At 49.7% G+C, this 19,138-nt stretch overlaps 1 protein-coding gene across 9 annotated transcripts in view; it reads left to right on the top strand.

The window, feature by feature from the left end:
- FMNL2 (formin like 2) overlaps positions 1-19,138 on the top strand; it is a 102,752-nt gene that overhangs the window by 59,716 nt on the left and 23,898 nt on the right. For all 9 annotated transcript variants that reach the window (XM_038182398.2, XM_038182396.2, XM_027459526.3 and 6 more), the window contains exons 7-10: positions 4,517-4,625; positions 5,384-5,460; positions 7,897-7,990; positions 18,499-18,573. In XM_038182398.2, the coding sequence (XP_038038326.1) occupies positions 4,517-4,625; positions 5,384-5,460; positions 7,897-7,990; positions 18,499-18,573 (355 nt within the window). The remainder of the gene's footprint in view (positions 1-4,516; positions 4,626-5,383; positions 5,461-7,896; positions 7,991-18,498; positions 18,574-19,138) is intronic.

The following is a 19,138-nucleotide window of genomic DNA, read 5'->3' as shown; positions in this document are numbered from 1 at the left end:
GTGTCCTCGTGCTGAGCATGGAAGTCCTCCCTCAAAGCTGGTGGAGATGGCAGGAGTTTGAGTTATGTGCAGGTTTACCATGTTGGGAAGGGCTTTTCCTTAACTTTGAGTTCCCCAGCTCATTGCGTGGGTGTTTTAATTAGTTATATGTGGGTCCTTGGTATCTAAGGACTCTCACATGGTGCACTTTCATGGAAACGATGACCAAATTATTCCCGAACAGACAGGCACTTCCCTGAGACCTAGGCAGGAAAAGAGCCCTAAATTGTACGTTTGAGCACAGGGCTGGGTGGTGCTGGTTTCGCCACGTGGTCGCAGTGTCAGGGCTTGGAAAGGCTGGATGGATCTCACACATTTCCCCAGCTGCCAGCCCAGGACACAGCAGTGGGGTAGCTCGCTCAGCTCGGTGCCGCAGGGAAGCACCGCGAGCTGCAGGAGCCTGCACACGGTCAGGTTTTCTGTTTCTTCTTTTTTTTTTTTCAGGAGTAAGGTTTTATGGTTCTGCTTTGAAGGAGGGGCGAAGGAAATAAAAGAGGAGCCATCTGAATTTCATTACTAGTATAAATACACGCTCGGTGACACAATCTCTGACCTGCAGCAGACAGGAAATCAAAACCAACAGTTCACCCAGATGCTCGCATCAGCCTAGTGGTTAGTAACAAGAAATGACATGAAAGCAACAGAAGATTGTCCACCCTGGTTTGGCTCATGTCGGGCACAGGGGCTGTTGCAGTTACCACTCCTGCAGAGAAGGCAGCTGGAGCCTTACTTGCAGCGTGCAGAGTCGCTGGAAAAGAGTTTCTGTCCCAAAAACCCTCATCGATTCTTGGCATTCGCGTCTGCGCGAAGAAATTTGCATCTGTTGAAGGGAACCTCTCTGAATCTAGGGCAGAATCCCATCTGTGCTGGGAATATTTTCCCTGCACTGCAGCTCCCGAGTGCCTATCCTGTGCTGGTTTCTCAGCCTCGTCGCAGACCGCCGTGGGCAGAACCGAGAGGCGCGGGGTGCGCGCTCCGCACGTCGCTGACGGGGGCTGTGCGAGGTCTCCGTCCTTCACTAGTTTTAGGAGCCTTGCCCCCGGTTGTTAGAGCTGACAAAACTCTCCAGATACGTAAACACGTTCTGAAATCGGAGGAGTCGATGCAGCAGACACCGAGGAAGCTTTTTTCTTCTCTCAGCGGCGTGATAGAGATCTAAGTGCTCTGCTTATTAAAATTTAAATGGAAATAATGTATGCAGTCTTCAGGAGTTTAGGGCTGAGATAAGTCATTATAGGAATGATCTGTGTGTGACTAGAAGTGGCTTTTAAATCTTTTTATTGCAGTGTTTTTCATACTTAGTGAAATGCGTATGGAGATGCGCCGGCACGGCGTGTTTCCACGCTCTCCCGCGAGCGTTTTCACACCTCCTGGTTCAGACTGGGTATGGGCTCCAAAGTAAACGTGGTCTTGCTTTTGTCACAGGAAGGGATGCAGCCCTTTTCCTGCTGTCCAGGGCAAATGCATGGCCTAGGTAAGCACAGAAAAAGCTCTGTATTTATGTCTGCCATTTCCCAGGCAGGTCAGGAGATTGCCACCTGAAGCTGCTGGGCTCTGCCCATCCCAGGCTCCTCGGAGGGAAAGCTGTGATTGCATCTGCATTACTTCTGCACATACTTTCGGTGTGTGGGTTGAAGGGAATGCCCCGTCACTTTGGAGGGAAAAGAGCTGCCCTAGGTTTTTCCCCGTCGCTTCTGGGAAAGCGTTTTGTTGCCGGGGATGACCGGAGGGAAGGGCCGGGAGGTGTGCGAGCACGGGAGCTGTCGGTGGGACTGCTGGCACGGCCGCAGAGCCCTGCAGCACACCGCTGGGGCTCCTTGCCCATCCGTGGTGCCACCACGAGCAGCAGACGAGGTGCCCAGGCACCCGGGGCGAGGTGCAGAGCCCGATAATCATCCTGCTGGCAGCTTGGAGAGAGCGGGGCGGCCCCACAGTGCCTTCCCTGACAGAGGAGGGAATGAGCAACAGGTTAAAACTGGAGCCGGGGGAGTTTTGCTTACCAAATGTGAAGCTGCCCACGTCTTGCCTGTGCTCGTCCTGTGTTCTCAGCTCTCTGCCTCCCCTGCGCTCCCTGCCGGGGTCCGCTCCCCAAAACTCGCTCCGAGTGCGCCCAGCGCTCCCCGTGGCTCTCAGAACTGGGGCAGCTTTCCTGCAGGCCTGAGAGCCTTCTGGAGTGCCCGTCAGCTCATTTATGCATTCATATATATGGAGAAAAAAAAAAAAAAAGCCGTTTGACTGAATTCTGCTTTGAATTTTGGGGTTTCTTTCATCTCGGCGCTCCTGGGAAATGAAAGCAGAGCGCAGGCACTGCTGCAGCCCGGGCACTGCGGCTGTGCGCCGCGCCGAGCTCCTCTCCCGTAGTCTGTTCCCACTTGTTCATGCATTTATGAGTATTTTTTACTGTTATTATTAATAATAATGAGGCTAATCATTGATTTTGAAAGCTACACCTTTTATTTAAACAAAACGAATAGCATGAATCAGACAGTAAGCGCATGGTAGAGTTGGCAGTGAGGAGGGCAGTCTCCCAGATGCACTCAAAATGTGGAGAGGAAAGAAGGTGAGAGGAAAGCAGTGGGGGGATCACTTCGAAGCCATATCTGGTGCTCCCTGGTGATAATCGGGAGCAGTGCTTCATGCAGGGTGTAGCAGACACCCCGGGATGTCCGTCCTGTAATCTGGATTACCTCCAGCAGATTTAATTACCTGGTTCTCGATGGGTTTTGCCTTTCGGAGCAGTGGTGCCGATGAGCTCTGGTTCTCGGAGCTTTCATCCCATCTGCTGCAGGCTGTGTGATGGCACGCAGGTCCCGTGGGACAGGAGATACCCAGGGCTCCTTCCCATCCCTCCCTGCCTGCGTTGATGCCGTTCTCTCTTGGCCCTTCCAGGCTGAAAAGCCCGACCTGTCCCTGGAAGCTGTCCCCGTCGTAGCTCACTGCTCGCCCTGCTTCTGAGGGTGTGCAGCTGTGCTGAGTAGCCCTGGGTACCAACACCGGTTCATCTAAACTCAGGTTTGGCACCTAATCACGGCTCGGCATGCCACACTCCTGAAGCTTTTCCCACTGCATCGTTTTCACATACCAAACACAAGAAGAGCTCCCGTGAGCGTTGTCCAGGCTGCAGCGGTGGCACTGGCAAGGGTGAGGGCAGCAGCACGTGTCTGAGGTAGCCTTGCTTGTGCTGATGGCTGTGTTTAATCCCACAGCCAAGTTTCACCTACAGATTTCATTTCCCTCCCCCAGCGGGGCTGCTCTTAGCACAACAGATGTCAGAATTCACAAACCTCTTAATCGTGGGTACGTCATGGTGTTTGCCTTTCTGCCTTTCTTTCCAGCAGATTTATGCTTTCTCCTCGGTTTTCAGGCCTGAATGTGATAGTTTGAATTGCAGAATGCTCACTGTGACCTCCTGGGGGCTTTGCCAGCCCCGCAGCCTGCCAGCCGATGCCCTTCCTGCTCTGTGACCACGGTGGCCAGGATATTTCAGAGCCACCTTGCCCCTCCAGGCCCCTGGGCTGGGGCTGGGGCCACGTGGGACAAGCCTTGGGCTGGGTCACTTTGCTCCTGCTCCACTGCAACACCCATTATAGATATATATATAAAATATATATATAATATATATCAATATAATTCTGTATTATTATTAGTGCATTGCTGTCAGGAGGCTTTCTGGACCGTAGCCATGATCTCGTTGTTTATTCAGCGCTGTGTATGACTGCAAGAACATGGGTGTATTCACGTGTCAGCCCTCTCCCTGTCTCCAGTTTCCCGTGCTCAGCTCCCAAAGCGTGTTTCGCCTTAAAGAAAATCCGCAGGGTCTCAGGAAGAGCTGAAATGTGGCTTTCATTTCCCGTGCCATGGAAATGACAGATTGCAAGGTTTCCCTCTGTCTTTATTCCATGCACTTATTTAATAGAATTGCAGGTTGATTTACCAGTGAGGGGTTACAATTAAAATAATTAATGCCTCTGTGCTGCGGGAAGTTCCTGAAGGCTGCGTTTTCCTGGGATCGTTTGGAGGGCTTTCAGAAAGCTCAGCTGCAGAGCAGAAGAGAGGCACCATTCTTAAACGAAATGCAACCAAAATTAATACGTTTGCTGATGCCTACAAGTGCTCAATTCCATTAAAGGTCCGTGTCTGCACCGGCAGAGCATAGACAGAAAAAATCCGGGATATTTCTGCTGTGGTAGAGCTGCGGATGAGAGCCTGCAGGTCCTGCTCCCTCTGCTCCTGCTGGTACCTGGCGCTGCTCAGTTCCTTCAGGGCCCGTTAGCCTCGTGTCCGGGCCTCCTGTGCTGCCAAATATCCATCCCCTGGCCTCTTTTCTGCTTTATTTGCATGCGTGTTGTCAGGTGGCCGTGTGCTCTGCAGCACGGAGAAATGTCTGTGTTTTCACCCAGCGGAGGGATGTTCCCGTTCCTTTCCTCTGACCACCTACAGTGGTCCCGTGACTGATGAAAGCTGTTTTTGTTTGCAGGTACAATACCTTGCCAAGCCGAAGAACGCTAAAAAATTCCAGATTAGTGAGTAAAAAAGACGATGTTCACGTCTGCATCATGTGCTTGCGTGCCATAATGAACTACCAGGTATTTCCCTTTGCATTCTTCTGCACCGCGTCACTTTTTGTTGGTGGGAGGGAAAGGTTAGTGGTGAAAGATGAAGGTAAAACTGCTGGGAAGGTTTAAATCCTTACTCATTCTTAGACAGCGCAGCGGGGAAGCCGTGCACAACACAGCCCTTGTCACAGCTGGCACATTAACACTGCCAGGTGTGTGAGCTGTGCTGGTGGTGATAGCAGCTCCTGGGAGCTCCAGGGTTTCTTTCCTCTAACAGGAAGGATGCAAGCAATGGTGCAGGTGTGGTACCAACTGATACCACACTCATAAAGCAATTCTGTTTTTGGGTTTGGAGAGCAGACCCCGCAGCACTCGCGCAGTAGCTGCATGCGGCAGTTGCTTGGTGGCAGCATGCCTGGGGAAGTGATCCTGGCAGCTGAAGTGCAAATTCCCCTTTGGAGAGTGAATGGCACACTGGGCTGTCAGAAATAAAAAGTGTTCGGAGGGGAGGAGCAGGCAGAGGGGGTGTCAGTGCTGCAGGAGCAGCTCCCGGACCCCTTTTTGTTGGCCAAACCGAGTACCTCCGACGTGTGGTGACAGAGCCGTTGTTAGTCACGGTGTGAGATGGAAATGTGCTGACTGCCTTGATAAAACTCAGCCCTGTTTTATTTGGCTTACAGCGTGGCGAGAGACTGCCAGATCTGGTCAGAGATACGTAATTTGTTGGGTTTTAAAAATAATGACTTCGGTTTCGAAGCTGAGACGGTTTTTTCCCCTTCTCTTTTCAGTACGGGTTCAATATGGTGATGTCGCACCCGCATGCTGTCAATGAAATTGCACTGAGCTTGAACAACAAGAATCCCAGGTAGGTGTGCGTGCTAGTGGGGAATTTACCAAGTAGGTAAGTTAAGAGGACGTGGAAAGGGGTTTTCATGGATACGTTTATGCACAAATCGGTAGCAAAAATCAGACCTCACTCTGAATCACATTCAGTCTGTGTTATGGTGGGAATAGAGGAGCAATTGCCATCAGCAGTAATGCCATCGGTTTCAGAAGCTGCTGACTCTTCAGCTGTATCTTTGCTGCTTGAGCTCTCCAACCCTGCTACTGTGCAAAGAAGACCCTACTGATTGTGAGCAGCTTCACATGGGATTTTCCTGAAGAAGCTAAATTTTCTTCAATAAACTTCAAGGAGGCCTCAGGTTTGAGTGTCCTTGAGAGAGAGTTTTGTTCTTGTCCTGCATCTGTACAGCACCTGACTCAGCATCAGGTGTTTCTTCAGCCACAGCCCCAATTTTGTGATCGCACAGTGGAGCTAATTGCTGCAGGGCCGTGTCCCCTCTCCTCCCCTCACACCCTGGTGGCCCTGGCAGCTGCTTCCAGCACGGCCTGGAGCTGCAGACCTCTTGCACCTCTAATGAAACCAGATCTGACATTCTGCTGCTTGCAAGGAGAGGTAAAGCTCGGGGATGTGACAGAACTAAGCAGCACCGTATGGAGAGAGCAGAGCTCCTTTCCGTAGGCTGTCCACTTGCCTTGCAGTGCTCTGCTTGAAGTTTGTCCTGGTGGAAGTAGGTGCTTCCTTCCTCACTTCTCTTTAGGCTTAAATCAGCAAGCCTGGGCACAGCGTAAATGGGAAGGGTATGGGAAGTTTATTGCTTTTATGGTTTTTTGTTGTCTTGAGCCTGGAAATCAGGTGATGGAGAGACAACTTAAGCTTTGGGTTCTGAAAGAGGTGAGTTGTTTAGGTTCCTGATTATTTAAAAAAAAAGCATTCAAATGTGGCTAAAACACCAGAAAGCCAATTTACCGTTATGCTGTTCAAAACCTAATTACTTTTTGTTTTAGCCCCATCATGATTTTAGAAGAAACCTGAGTTTTGGGTGCTTAGGGCTGGCTGAGATGTGCACAGAGGGAAGCAGCAGCTCCGAGTCGTGCTGTAGCAGTGTCCCCAACCACACTGCGGAGCTAAGTGCCATGAGAGCTGGCAGGCCAGGGGGAGGACAAATGTTGGGAGCAGTCAGAGGCTCCATCTCTTCTGTGTGTGCCCACAGGAGTGACACCAGCACGGTGGCACTGTCCTCTCCCTGTCCCCAGTTGCAGATGTGCCAGCAGCAGGCGGGTGAGGGCTCCAGGTGCTGTGGAGACCTGGGCATCCTCCTGGCCACGCTGTGCACACTCATCTCCGTGCCCTTTCCCTGCACACACAGCTCGTGGTCTGCCCTTGCAGAGGATGTTACTGATGAGCCATAGTGAGAGCTCCTCGAGCCTGTCTGAAAGAGCTTGGGTTTTCTTCTTGTGGCAGGAAAAAAAAATTGATGAGTAAGGATTGAAAGTGATCCATATAAAATTTCCTGGGAAAGTGAACATTTTATCTGGTTTCCAAAGATAACCTTGACACTTTGAAAGCCAAAAGGTATTTCTTTTTCTGTAACATCTGGTTTGAGTCAGTGCTTAAGCATGAGACTAATTTCATCTGTGTCTGCATGATTTTAATATCTGCTCATAGCTCATCGGGCCATAAGGTCCGGTTGGTGCTTTTGCCTTATGTGACCCCGGTAAGAAAGCACTGGGGCTTATTTATATTGGAGCTGCAGTGAGTCTGTTGCATGCTTTCCTCTCAGTAATTGATTGTCTTCTCCCCCTCATTGCTGTGCCTGTGTTAGCACTGCTGTCGGTCAGTTGCCCAGATTTCTGATTCAGGAGGGCAGAGATGCGCTGAGGCATCCTCTGCTCACATCAGTGTGCCACAGCTTACTTTTTGGGGGGGCCACGAGTCATACAAATTGTCACAGAGAGTAATTCAGATCTGTATGGGGAAATACAGATGTGAGTTAAAAGCACGTTCACCAAGAAGTGGACACAGGGGGAGCGGGCAGGCAGCTGGCTCCTGGCTATGTGCGGTGATCCTGCTGTGTCCCCAGCCGCCTCCTCGCCGACCCTGTGCAGGAGAGCTGCTGGGAGGGCCAGCTGTGGAGGGCTGACGTGCTCTGCCTTTACGGATTGATGTTCTGCCGTGGGTTTGCTTGGATTTCCACAAGTGCAGTTTGTGATTTAAATTTTTGCATGGTTTGGGAAGCATTAAAATGGGGGAGAGCTGCATGATCCCGGAGACTCAGAATACCCCGGATCAGACGATGCTCAGCATTATGCATCCTGCAGGTTTTCTCGTTTCAAGAGACTGAATGCAAACTACTGGATGCAAACTACTTCTCCCAGTGTCTGCACATCATTTGGCAAACAGGTAGAAGGTGCTCAGCACATGCTTGTCATTGATTGCCACGGTTTGGTTTCTTCGCAGGACAAAGGCCCTCGTCTTGGAACTCCTAGCCGCTGTGTGTCTCGTCAGAGGAGGGCATGAAATCATTCTGTCTGCGTTTGATAACTTCAAGGAGGTACGTTTTTCTGCTTTATCAGGATTTGATGGGCATATCTGCAGCTCTCGGTGTGTTAGCTTGAGCTTTCTCACTCATCTAAATTCCTTAGACTGAGGATTTTCCACTAACTGTAGATTTTCCAAAAATCACTTTGAGCTGCGTAGACAGCAGCGGTCATGCCATTGTTTTGTGCACTTTCATGTAAAAGAGCTGTGATCCCAACAAGGTGAGTCCAGTCTGAGAATTGCTTCCTTTACCTTGTGGTCAGTTGAGCTGTGCCCCAGAAATGGAGGGCTGATGGAGATTTGGAGAGCTTTACTCCAGTTCCTCTGTTTCTGAATGCTTTGGTGCGTTCTTAGATGAAATAACCAGGAATTGTGGATTCAGAGCCATTTACACAAGCCTTTGAAATGCAAAATTCCTGGTTTTACTATCAGCAAGAATTTTATTTGTGAAGGAATTCCAAAACCAAGCCTCTGTGATAAAACCCTGACTCCGCTGGAATTAATACGTTTTCTGCTTTGCTCAACTGGGGCAAAACTGCCATTCGTCTGCGTGTACGTTCGGGCGTAGCAGGTTTGCATACGGGGGTTAATGGGACTCGAGAACATTGTGTGAATGTTCAGAGTTACTGGTGTGGGAATCAAGCGCAAGAAAGCTGCTATTCTAGTTTATTTTGAATATTGGGTATATGTGTGGATGTATTATCAAAGAAAAAACGAATCTAGTCTTACCAGCTCAAAAATTGTTAAACTTGATGAGTCCCAGCTGGACTCTGCATAAACATGGAGCAGGTTTTAGCTCAGTGCCTAAGTGGGTTAATGCAGATGATCAGCGAGCCAAGCTGTTAGGTTTTTTACTTTTTGTGTTTTGGGAATTGTTTCTGGTGGAGAGATACCGATCTCTGATTTACATCCGCTGTAAACATCTGCATGTCGTGGAGCTCTACCATAGCTGCAGTGCTGAGGTTCCTGCCGGTACACAGAGCTGGAGCAAAAGGTTTGGAGTCATCTCCAGTGTGCTTCTCTTGTGGAAACCTCGGGTGTGCAAGACCAGACCTGTCCGAACTGTGAGCCTTGGTGTGTGTTGCCTAAGAAGAGAGCTGCTGGGAATGGCACGGCCACTGGCGAGGCTTCACCTGGGGTGAAGTTAAAGTCAGGCTGAGATGAATTTATGTGAAGAAAGCCTGACTCGTGGGTCACACCAGCAAAAGGGGCGGTCAGCGTGGCTTTGTGAAAGGTGACGGTGGAAGAGAGTGCAAATGAGATTGTTGTGAGAACACCTCTGTAATATCTGAGAAGGGCTTTAAAGAGGAGCAGCACGCAATGTGTGAAAGTGTGGTGTTGATACTCCAGCCTGAAATTCTCCGTGGCTTGTTACTGCCCTGTTAGAGAAGCAGCCTGACTCTTGAGGGAGGACAGCGTGGGGAATTGCAGATAAATCTGGCAGAAATGCCACTGGCTGGGATGCTCGGTGGGGCGCACTGGGCAGGCCCTGGTGCATGTCACAGGGGATGTCACATCTCCCATCACGTATTTATTCCCCTGCTGTTTGTGCTCGATGAAGCCATTTGTTCCGTGGACCTGCTGGATGTTGGGGGTGAAGCTGGTGAGCGAGGAGAGGGATTTTACCTAATTTCTGCTCTGTTTATCCAGTTACCCTGCCTATTCTTGCTCTCTACTGTTGTTTTCCACTTTCCTCCTGGGCAACTTTGGGTAATGGTTTCAAGCCTTTGTGTTTATCACTCATCCAGCTGGTCTGTGAGAAACCTCGGCGTTACCGACATGGAAAGCGTCCGGGGTTCCATTGCTAGCAGGATGATTCCACTTTAAATTACCGTAAGCTCAATGATATTTGTGTGGCTTCTCTGAGTATGCATGGCAGGGCCGCCTCAGCTTCCCTGTGGTTCTTTCATCAGACGCAGCATGCATATTTAGGACAGATTAGACTTGTTGAACTAGATCTCTGCCACCCTATCTCCTTGCCATAAAATAACTTCAAAAGAAACCTGAACTCCTGTCTAATGCTCTCCCTGTAATAAAGTCAGTAGAGAAAACAGGATATTTCGGACCAAATTCTGCTCTCATTTGCATCGGGGCGAACATCAAATATTTCATTAGGCTTTGAGCTTTGCTCTGATGTAAATGAGAACAGGATTTGGCTCTCAGGGTTTGCCCGAGCTAGCAAACCACAGCTGATCTGAATCTTGTCAGGAATTCTTTTTGAAAATGGCTTTTCACTTGAAAATGATGTTACAGGCCAGCTTTTTCTGGCTGAGGTTGGGATTTCAAATGGACGGTTTGTTTTCCCGAGGTGTCTCCTGAAAATTGTTCTCGCTCGCTTCCTTCACCTGCAACCCTTGGTCCCCCTGCAGCAGGCTCAGCACTGCGCACTGCAGCCAAGGCTCCTTGCTGCTTTTTCAGTGAATAATTAGGATAATGTTGAGCGGGTCACTTCTGCAGATGGAAATATATGGATGTCCTCAGGCCACCAAGAGCATGCAGCAACCAAGGAGCTGGAGAAGGCAGTGAACATTGCAGAACTCAACGGGGGAAAACCCAGAACTGCTGTTACCACCAGGGAACAGGGAGCGCGGGGTGGGGGCACGGAGAGGCAGGATTTTGTGCGAGGTGAGGAAGCCAGGCTTCACAGTCACACTGATTTTGGGAAAGGTGAGCCCCTGCTTCAATGCAGCGAGGGACAGAGCTGTTGGATACCTTCTTGTTGTGCCAGCAGGCAGGCAGCAGTCACAGCGCAGTCCTCGTCCCTATGGCACGGGACAAATTAGTTATTTTCGGGGAGACATCAGTGTTGGTTTCTCATCTGTCTTTGTGCTTCCCCTTTGTGTTCTCTGCGGTGCTGACAGCAGCTGAGGATAAGCAGGAGATGGGGAAGGCTGACCTCGTGGTGCTTCCTGCAGCCTGCTCTGTGCTTTGGGAACTGTTCCCTAGCGGCAGGACAGCAACCTCCACCCTCTGAGGTCCCTCCTGCCTTCGGTCCCTCCTGCCAGGCCAGTGCAGGTGCTGGGAGAATCGTTCCCAGTTTCCAGGCCAAATTTATCTCATCAGAAAGTGGCACCGGGTGTGCTCGGGGCCGCTTGTGCTCTGTGTGTCCAAAGCTTCCTTTTTCTGTAGGATGCTTGGCTGAATTCTGCTGCACTTAGGGGAAATAACGGGGAGTTCTGTGCCACACCAACCCCACGTGGATAGCCAGGGGCGTTTGCTGTCTCCTTATCTGTCTGGTAGTTTCTGGCCCTTTGCCGGTTCTGTTCGCAGCCACCGCTTATTCCCAGCCTCTCGTGCTGGAGGAAAATGCTGCTTGAAAGGGGCAGTGGCAGCTTTGGCTGGACGAGCTATTCAGCACTGCCCCGACCCCTGCATTTACCCACTTGCAACCGGGCTTCCTTAGCAATATTCCCAGGTCCTTTGTGCTTGTTTCCATGGATTTGTGAGAACTGGCTACCGGGTTTTATCCGAGTTGCCTGGGATTTGCGTTACAGGATGAGCAAATGCACTTTAGCAGAATGCCAGGGGGAGAAAATGAGAGTAAAGTGAGCCTCAAGACAAGCCGGTGGGAGCCGCGGGGGTCACAGAGCAGATGCTGGGAGCCTGTGCCCCATTTACATTGACGCAGGCGGAGTGCACCACTGCAAAACAAGATATATTTTCCTAACGCCTCTTCAGAGCAGTTAATTCATTTTAATAGTGTGACTGTATGTGTGGATACACAGAGAATTAAGCTGCTGTCTTTTCCTGCCAACAGTAAACCCTTTGTTTTACCAGCATTTCGTGGCATACTGCTTCTTGAAGCAGGCGTGCTGCTCCGGGGTCACGGAGGCGGCGGTGCACTGGGATTTGGGCTCCTCGTGGTCCCGGTGAGTCTGTGCTGTGGCATCGTCCTGACAGTGGGCCATCACCAGGGGCTTGCTGCGGGCAGCTGCAGCCCTGCAGGAGGGTTCTGCTGGCCCGGGCACCGTGCTTTTGCTGGGCTCACTGCAACGGTACGTGGTGGTGCCCAGATGGCAACCACGGCTCCGGATCCTCAGGGCCAGTTCCGAGCTGGGCTGAGGGCTGCTGCTGCTCCACCGTGCAATTTTGGAAGGTTGTGTGCTCCCAGCAGAAATCCCATAACACTTTACCCATTGTATATCCATATTTATATACATACATACACATATATGTGCATATATAAGATATACACCCTAGTCTGCTGGGCTATGTAGAAGGACCTAGTGCTTGCAGAGCAGGCTGCTGGAGAAATCTGGTGAGATCGGCCAGAAATAGAACCAGCAAAAAAGTTCTTGTTAAACACAACTAAATAAAAACTCATTGAGGCTATGAATGCAAAAAGCTGTTTTCCAGCTCGTCTTGGCCTTGCTTCATTTTTATTTTTATTTTTATTTTGCAGCATTTCTAATTAGCTGTTTAATTTGCATTCTTCATAAGCTTTTTATTTACCAAAAGTGTAGTAGCCAATGAATGAACAACTGCAGGAAGTTTACTTGGTGAAAAAAGTCCGAGCCCAACAGCTCTCATGTATTGCACCCTGAAAACAGTTACAAAGACGACTTTTTTTTTTTCCAAATACTAGTTTCTTCAGTTTTTCTGAAGATCTGAAAATGGCAGTTTTGGAATATACTTTTCAGCGTTCTGAACTGGCATTTTAAGGAGAAAAATCTTAGATTCAGCTTTTTGTTAACCTCCATTTTGAACGTCGACTTTACTTAAATAACAGCTCACTGTTTCTGAGAAAAGACCAGAGGGCTCTACCACTCTTTTTTTTTTTAATAAGCATAATTGTAGTTTTAAACCAAACCAAGGAGGCAGAAGAATTGACTGCAATCTGGTGCGAGACAGAAAGCCAGCCAGAACTAATCCTGGCTCTCTGCAGGAAACACTTCCTGACTTTGGCTCTAACCCAGCAAAGCAGTTAAATTGCTTATTATATAAGCATCTACCAAAGTAAGGGAATTCAGCAAGGTGAGTGTATGTGCATGTGCTTCTCCATATGGGAAATAATTTTCGAGCTTTAAAATAAAACAAGAATAGAGGTGCTTTTTCTAAGATGAACCGTATTTCTCAGAAGGCCACCTGATTTTGCTCTGAGACAAGAGGAAATGCCGAAAATCCACTTGGAATTCAGCTAATCCAGGAGACTTTTGGGGAGCTCCTCGTTTTGTGGTTATCCCAGCATCTGAACTTTGCTGTCTGCTCGCCGAGAAGACTCAGCGTAGCTCCCTGCAGGTCTGGGGGTGAGGAAGGAGCAGGGTGCTGGATGCTGGCTCTCCCTCTCACTTTAACACCAGTTTAATTGACTTATCTGTTCGCTGCTCTGCCACAGGTGAGCAGAATTCAGTCCCATCGCACATCGTGTACTCAGGACAGCGATGCCAGGCTGTAACAGCAGGATTCATTTGGGTTGCTGTGCGGCGAGCTGGAAAGCCGAGGCATGGCAAATGGACCTCTTTGTTTACCTCCGGCAGTTTTCACTCCGGCGGCGTGAGACAATATTGTTCAGCCCCAACTTTTCACAATAGCGAATTCAGAGTCAGATTTCTCTATTTGAATAATGAGTGACAGCGCTGAAAACAGCAGAGCCGGGTTATTCTTACAGGCCATTATAATAACTCAGGGCTAGAAGAAACAGTTTGCAAGCGCTGGAAAATGTAAACACATTTGTTGTCTTTTCTACTGCAGCAGTATTTTCAGAGTGCCTTAACCCTGCTGGTAGAGAAGTAAGAGGTATTTTAACCTAGTAAGTATTAAGTAACTGTTTACTTAACCAGTAACTTATGAGAAAATTGATTTTTTGTTCTTCAGCGAACTGCAAAAATGTCAGCGTGATCAGTCAAAACAAAGTGTTCCTGTTGAGCGCTGCCGGCCCGTGGTGGGATCTGCTGACCACAGTGGGCTGTTGTGGGGGAGAGAAAGCCAGCATTGTGCCGCCGGGACAAAGGAGCACAGACAGGAGGAAAGGTTTACAAAGGGTCGCATGGATTTTTGGGTTGCACATATCCATCAGGCTGCTTATAACACCGCACCCGGTATGGGCTGCATTTGTGTGCTTAAAACAAGCTTTGGGCACCACGTGGTTGGATGGTCACTTTATGTTTTGCACTGGCAGATGGTGGTGCTGTGTTGCAAAGCCTCTGCTGAGGTTTATGTGTTTCAAATTCAGCCCTTTAGTAAGAAGAGACTCGCACCGGGGTGGCTGCAGCAGGCAGCTCCAGGGCTGCATGGGCTCCGCGTCTCAGGCGTGCGAGCATCGGTCCTCCAGATGTGGAGGAGGCAGAGATCTGGCAGCTGGGGCTCACAGTGTGCAATTTGCGCTGTTGGCCAACAAAGCTGCAGCTCCAGAGCCTGAAAATCCGGCGTGTGTGCCCTGCCATCTCCACATGGAGCTCGCTGCGTTGGCTGGTGGTGGGGTTTGGTCGCAAGCTCGGTTCCCCAGGTGATGCTTCGTGTCGTTAGATAATGACCTGGGGCAGGAGGACGATGTGCTTCGCTCAGCATGGGTTTTCCCTTTGGCTGACACTGCTCATGAAAACATGGCCCTTTTTTCAAAATAGCCTTGCTGCCATGTGCTGCCTGCCCCGGCTGCCTTTCTCCAAAGGCCACCTGAGTGGGAGCATCGCGAGCGCTGCCGCTTTTGAACTTTGCTCCTGGGTGGTCTGGATGTGAACTGCGCGACCTGCCAGCACTGCCAGGTGGACAGGGGTGCAATCCTCACAACATTTTTCAGAACAGAGCCTTCTGCTTCCTTACAGCGCTGCCTTGTGCCTTTGTAACGCATCCGCAAAGGGCTCACCTCGTTAGCACCCGGAGAAGGGACCCTCCGTGGGTGGCTCTCCATAAAGCCACATTGTTCTTCCAGAATGACGTGGGCTTAATGCAACCTAAAAAGACTTTTTTCGCAACCTAAGTAGAGACAGAGGCTTATTATAGCTGCGGTAACCCATTTAATCTTTCTTCTTACATAGAATAATGCTAATAAAAGAAAGATCCGTCTCTCTTAGTCCCAGCCGTACTTCCAATGCAAATGACAGACCTTGGAAATTTATTCAAATATAAATGGCAACATATGGTTTTATGCGGTGGGATTTGATTTCAGCGTTCGCCTTGGATTCGGGCCAATCTTCAGGCTGCAGGCTTCATCTACAGTTTCGCTCTCTTTAATCTTCCGGGATAAATTATATCATTTCACGAAAGGCAGCTCGCTGTCTCTCTTGAAGCACACATGTTCCCAGCCCTGACTCATCTGATGACAGTGTGAAATATCTGCAAGCAGCCGCTGAAAGCCACAGGTTGTTGGTGCTCTTCCTATTGCTAGCAGCTGCCGAAGCCAGCCAGCCGGGGCTGCTGGGTTCCCATCGTTGGCAATTGTCTGCCGGGCTTCTGTCACCTCAAGTTGCTCCCCGATTTAATTCGGCAACCCCTAATGGGGGGTGGTTGTTTATGTCAGCTTCTCTCAGCCATGCGGAACGGTTTGCATTAGATTGCCCAAAATCAGTCCTTCTGGCTTGTGTTGTTGAGTGATCCTACGTGCCATTGTCATGTTTATTTCCACGGTACCTGCTCTGGTTTAAGTCCTCCCATTTTGTCTGAAGTGGCTGCGGGAGAGGTGTGATGGTTTGAGGAGCTCAAACCTGAGCTGAACCTATTTCTCCTTTTGTCATGTTGACTCCAACTGTTTTTTGGGAAAGGGAGAGTACGAAGAGTGTAGGGAGGGCTTGCTGTTGGTTGCATTGAAATACCATGCCGGAAAAAAATGGGCTTGGAGAATATGGAAGGGATGAGCACAGCTAAGCAGCCTGTGGTGCAAATCAAGGAGAGGCTTCTTCGGGTTTGGTTTGAGAGGGGATTGGATCAGGCCCAGTGTGTGCCTCTGAAATGAAATTACATTGGCAGGCTGCTGCTGCCTTTGATCTTTACAGTGCAAGTGGGTCCCTGACGCCCTGCCAGATCCTGGTTTTGGCTCTTCCCGGGGGAAGTGAGTCTCTTCACAGCGACTCATCCCTTCTCCTCCTGAAGGGCGTGCTGCCTCTGCCTGGAAGCATACGTGGCCCAGGGAGGTGTGCACGAAGCAGCAGCAGCAGCCGGCCCCTTCCCGGGCAGCAAGGAGTGAGTCTGATGGCCCTCGGTAAGAGGGTGCTCAGCAGGGTGCTCACAGTAAGTCCCTGAGGTAGGTCGTGGTGCTGCACGGTCATTGAAGATGAGTTTCGTGGCGCAGAAACCATCCCTGGTTCTGCAGGCAAAAAGTGCTACGGAGATGCTCTGGTCCCTGCCGGAGAGCACTCATTTGAGCTCTTGCTCTTAAATGCACACTGGTGCAGCCAGATGCTCCTGATGATCTCTGTATCTTCCCAAGGGTGCTTCTGGCCGTTTTGGAGTTGAGTTTGGACATCTGGTGGCTTTGCAGAGCCTAAGTCTCTGAAGTGAGGCCAGCTCTTGTGCCACCACCATCTGCAAAGCACAGCGTGCTGCGGGGCAGGAGCAGGAACTCACTCGTTTGCCCTCGCTTTTGGTTAGAAACATTTTGGAGCTGCCCTAACTCTCCGTATACAGTGTTTGGGCTTTGATCTCCCACCAGAAGATGATTCCTGGAAGGCCTCGTGAAGATTACCATGAAGAAAACCCTGGGGTTAGACGGCAGATTTACAGCCTGAAGCTGATTGACCGGTGTCTCTCCAAACTCACCCGTCCTTCCCATGTCCCAGGGCCCTCCTCTGCTAAGCAGGGACAGCTCGTGCATCCTTCTCCCACTGCACAGCTGCGAGTCACACAGCACAGCAAGACTTGCTGCATCCAAGTGGGTCTCTCTCAGCTCTGTTTTACTGTATTTTGGACCTTAACGTGTGTTTTACAGGCAGAGTAGGAGCATTCAGTGCTTCAAAACCCCTTCTGTGATGTAGGCTGCACAGAGAGCTGAGTCCTTTGGGTCTACGATTGTGATAATTTGCCTGACCACCAAGCACAGTCTGTTTGTCACAAGGGTGCAGGCTTTGTCACTGAGGTATTTCTTCTGTTTTCTGAGTTTTTAAGGTTTAGCTGGAAACACGCTGCATTTTAAACACCATTTTAGCCAGTGCTGGTTCCACCTTCGGCACCCTGCCACCAGATGCGTGTGGTTGCTGAGCCAGCACCGAGCCCATGAGCTGCAAGCTGTGGGACTGTGGCTGTGAATATCGGTGGTGGTGTTATCAAACAGCCCATCATAACCACTGCCACTGGCCTCGTACAGAGATCCAGCGACAGGCATCCTATTGACGTCAGGTGCAGACCACAGATACATGAATAATAACCCAGTTACGACAATTTTGTATGGGAATGACAGAAGATGTGTGATATACACTGCAGATAGATTTCATTCGGTCGCAACAGACAGCAGAAAGCATGGAGAGAGAGCGCCCAGCAGCACACCACGGGCAGTGCTTTGCAAATCCGACCATCAGCTTGGTTTAGGTCCCATTAAACCATCCAAAACCTCCCGCTGACCTCAGCGAGGTCTGCTCGGTGCCTTCGTTGTGGAGTTCCCAAAGAAGCACCCAGTGCTCCCGCCAATCCTAATTACCATTCATTGGCTAATTTCACACAAATGCTGCAGGATGAGCTGGCTCTCGAGGGAAGCAGCAGCTGATGTTCTCCGATCTGGGACGGGGAGCTGCGGTGGTAGCTGCCGGAGTTCCTGCTTTGTGAAGTGGCTGGCTCCTGGGGTTGTAATCACGGGGATGCATCTGTGTCCTCACAGCAGCAGCAGCCAGCACTCCCCAGATGTTCGCCTGAAGCCTGGTTAAGAAAGGAAGAAGCCTCTTGGGCTCACCAAGGGGTTTGTGCTTCAGACAAAAGGAGGGCAGCAGTGCCCACCCCACGGTCCCTGTCACTTGGCAGCACGTTTAGCATTTTGTGAGTTTGTTGGGAGTCGCTCAGATCATTTGCCTGCTGAGAGAACTAGGACTCAACCAGAGAAGCTATGGGGGAGCGATAAGAGTTAAGCAATACACTGAGACCTACTTTATCTGAGATCTTATTTCTCCCTCAAGTTGGACGTGTTTCCTGCCAGCACCCCTGTATTACAGCTCTGTAATTCCGAGCAGCTGATCGTTGTGCTGATGCATTTCGCTCCTCATTTAGCCTGTGATAATTTTCCTTTTTTCCTCTCTGTAATTTGGTCTTCTTCCTAATTACATTATGTTACAGTGGAAAACCAATTCTGAACTGTAAGAGAGGCCAAGTCTTCCTGTGGCATAGCCTGGTGTAACTCTGTTGTAACACTTATACAAGCAGAGCAGTGGGTATCCCTAAATTTTTAGGGGGAAAAGAGCTCTGAAGAGTTACATTATAATTGGAGCACACGTGTTGGTTGACCTGTGAATCTACAGCTGGATTTGTCATGAAGAATATTTGTAACAAGAGAGGGAACGTGGACAGAGAGAGGTTTTGAGCAAGCACAGAAGCTGCTTTTTAAACGTTTTTAATACTCTTTCTTGCAAAATGCAGTTTAATGTACACGTGGTGATTCTTTTCTAGGTGTGTGGAGAGAAACAGCGCTTTGAGAAGCTGATGGAGCACTTCCGAAATGAAGACAACAATATAGACTTCATGGTGAGCACTCTTCATTATCAGCAACCTTGGGTTTCCCTACTTACTGTGTCTGTTCCTGCTGTCACACGCAGCAGTGCCATGTGTATGATCCTTGGCCTAAAATTACCATAGTGCAATTTTTTAATATTCTAAACCGCATAGTATAACTCTCATATTTTTTTTTAGTTTCAGTTGACTTCAATAAATGTCTCCTACAATACAAAAGGCAGTAGGAAAGTAGCCTTTGGTTGCGTGTGCTACTTCTATGTGGCAGGATAGCAGCATCTGCAACATCAAGATGCATATTCTGTACATGTGCCAACATCCTCAAAATCACAGACAGGGAAGTGTGGGAGCGACTCAGTGCAGCTGCTGTCTGTCCTTATCTGCAGATAAAAATAGCAGTAGTTTTCACCACATCGGTTCCTCAATGTGCATGGGTATGATTATTCACCAAATCCACTTCCCCTGGAGCACAGCAGAAAACAGCAAGAGAGGAAGATCTTACTGGCACCCACAGATGCCAACACCAGCTTGCACGTTGGAAACACGTGAAAGACAGAGGGACGTGGCAAGGATGAGCTGG

This window comes from Anas platyrhynchos, chromosome 7, assembly GCF_047663525.1.
Source record: "Anas platyrhynchos isolate ZD024472 breed Pekin duck chromosome 7, IASCAAS_PekinDuck_T2T, whole genome shotgun sequence".
Taxonomy (NCBI): Eukaryota; Metazoa; Chordata; class Aves; order Anseriformes; family Anatidae; genus Anas; species Anas platyrhynchos.
The sequence above is the reverse complement of the archived record's forward strand: the minus strand, read 5'-3'. Positions and strand labels throughout refer to the sequence as shown.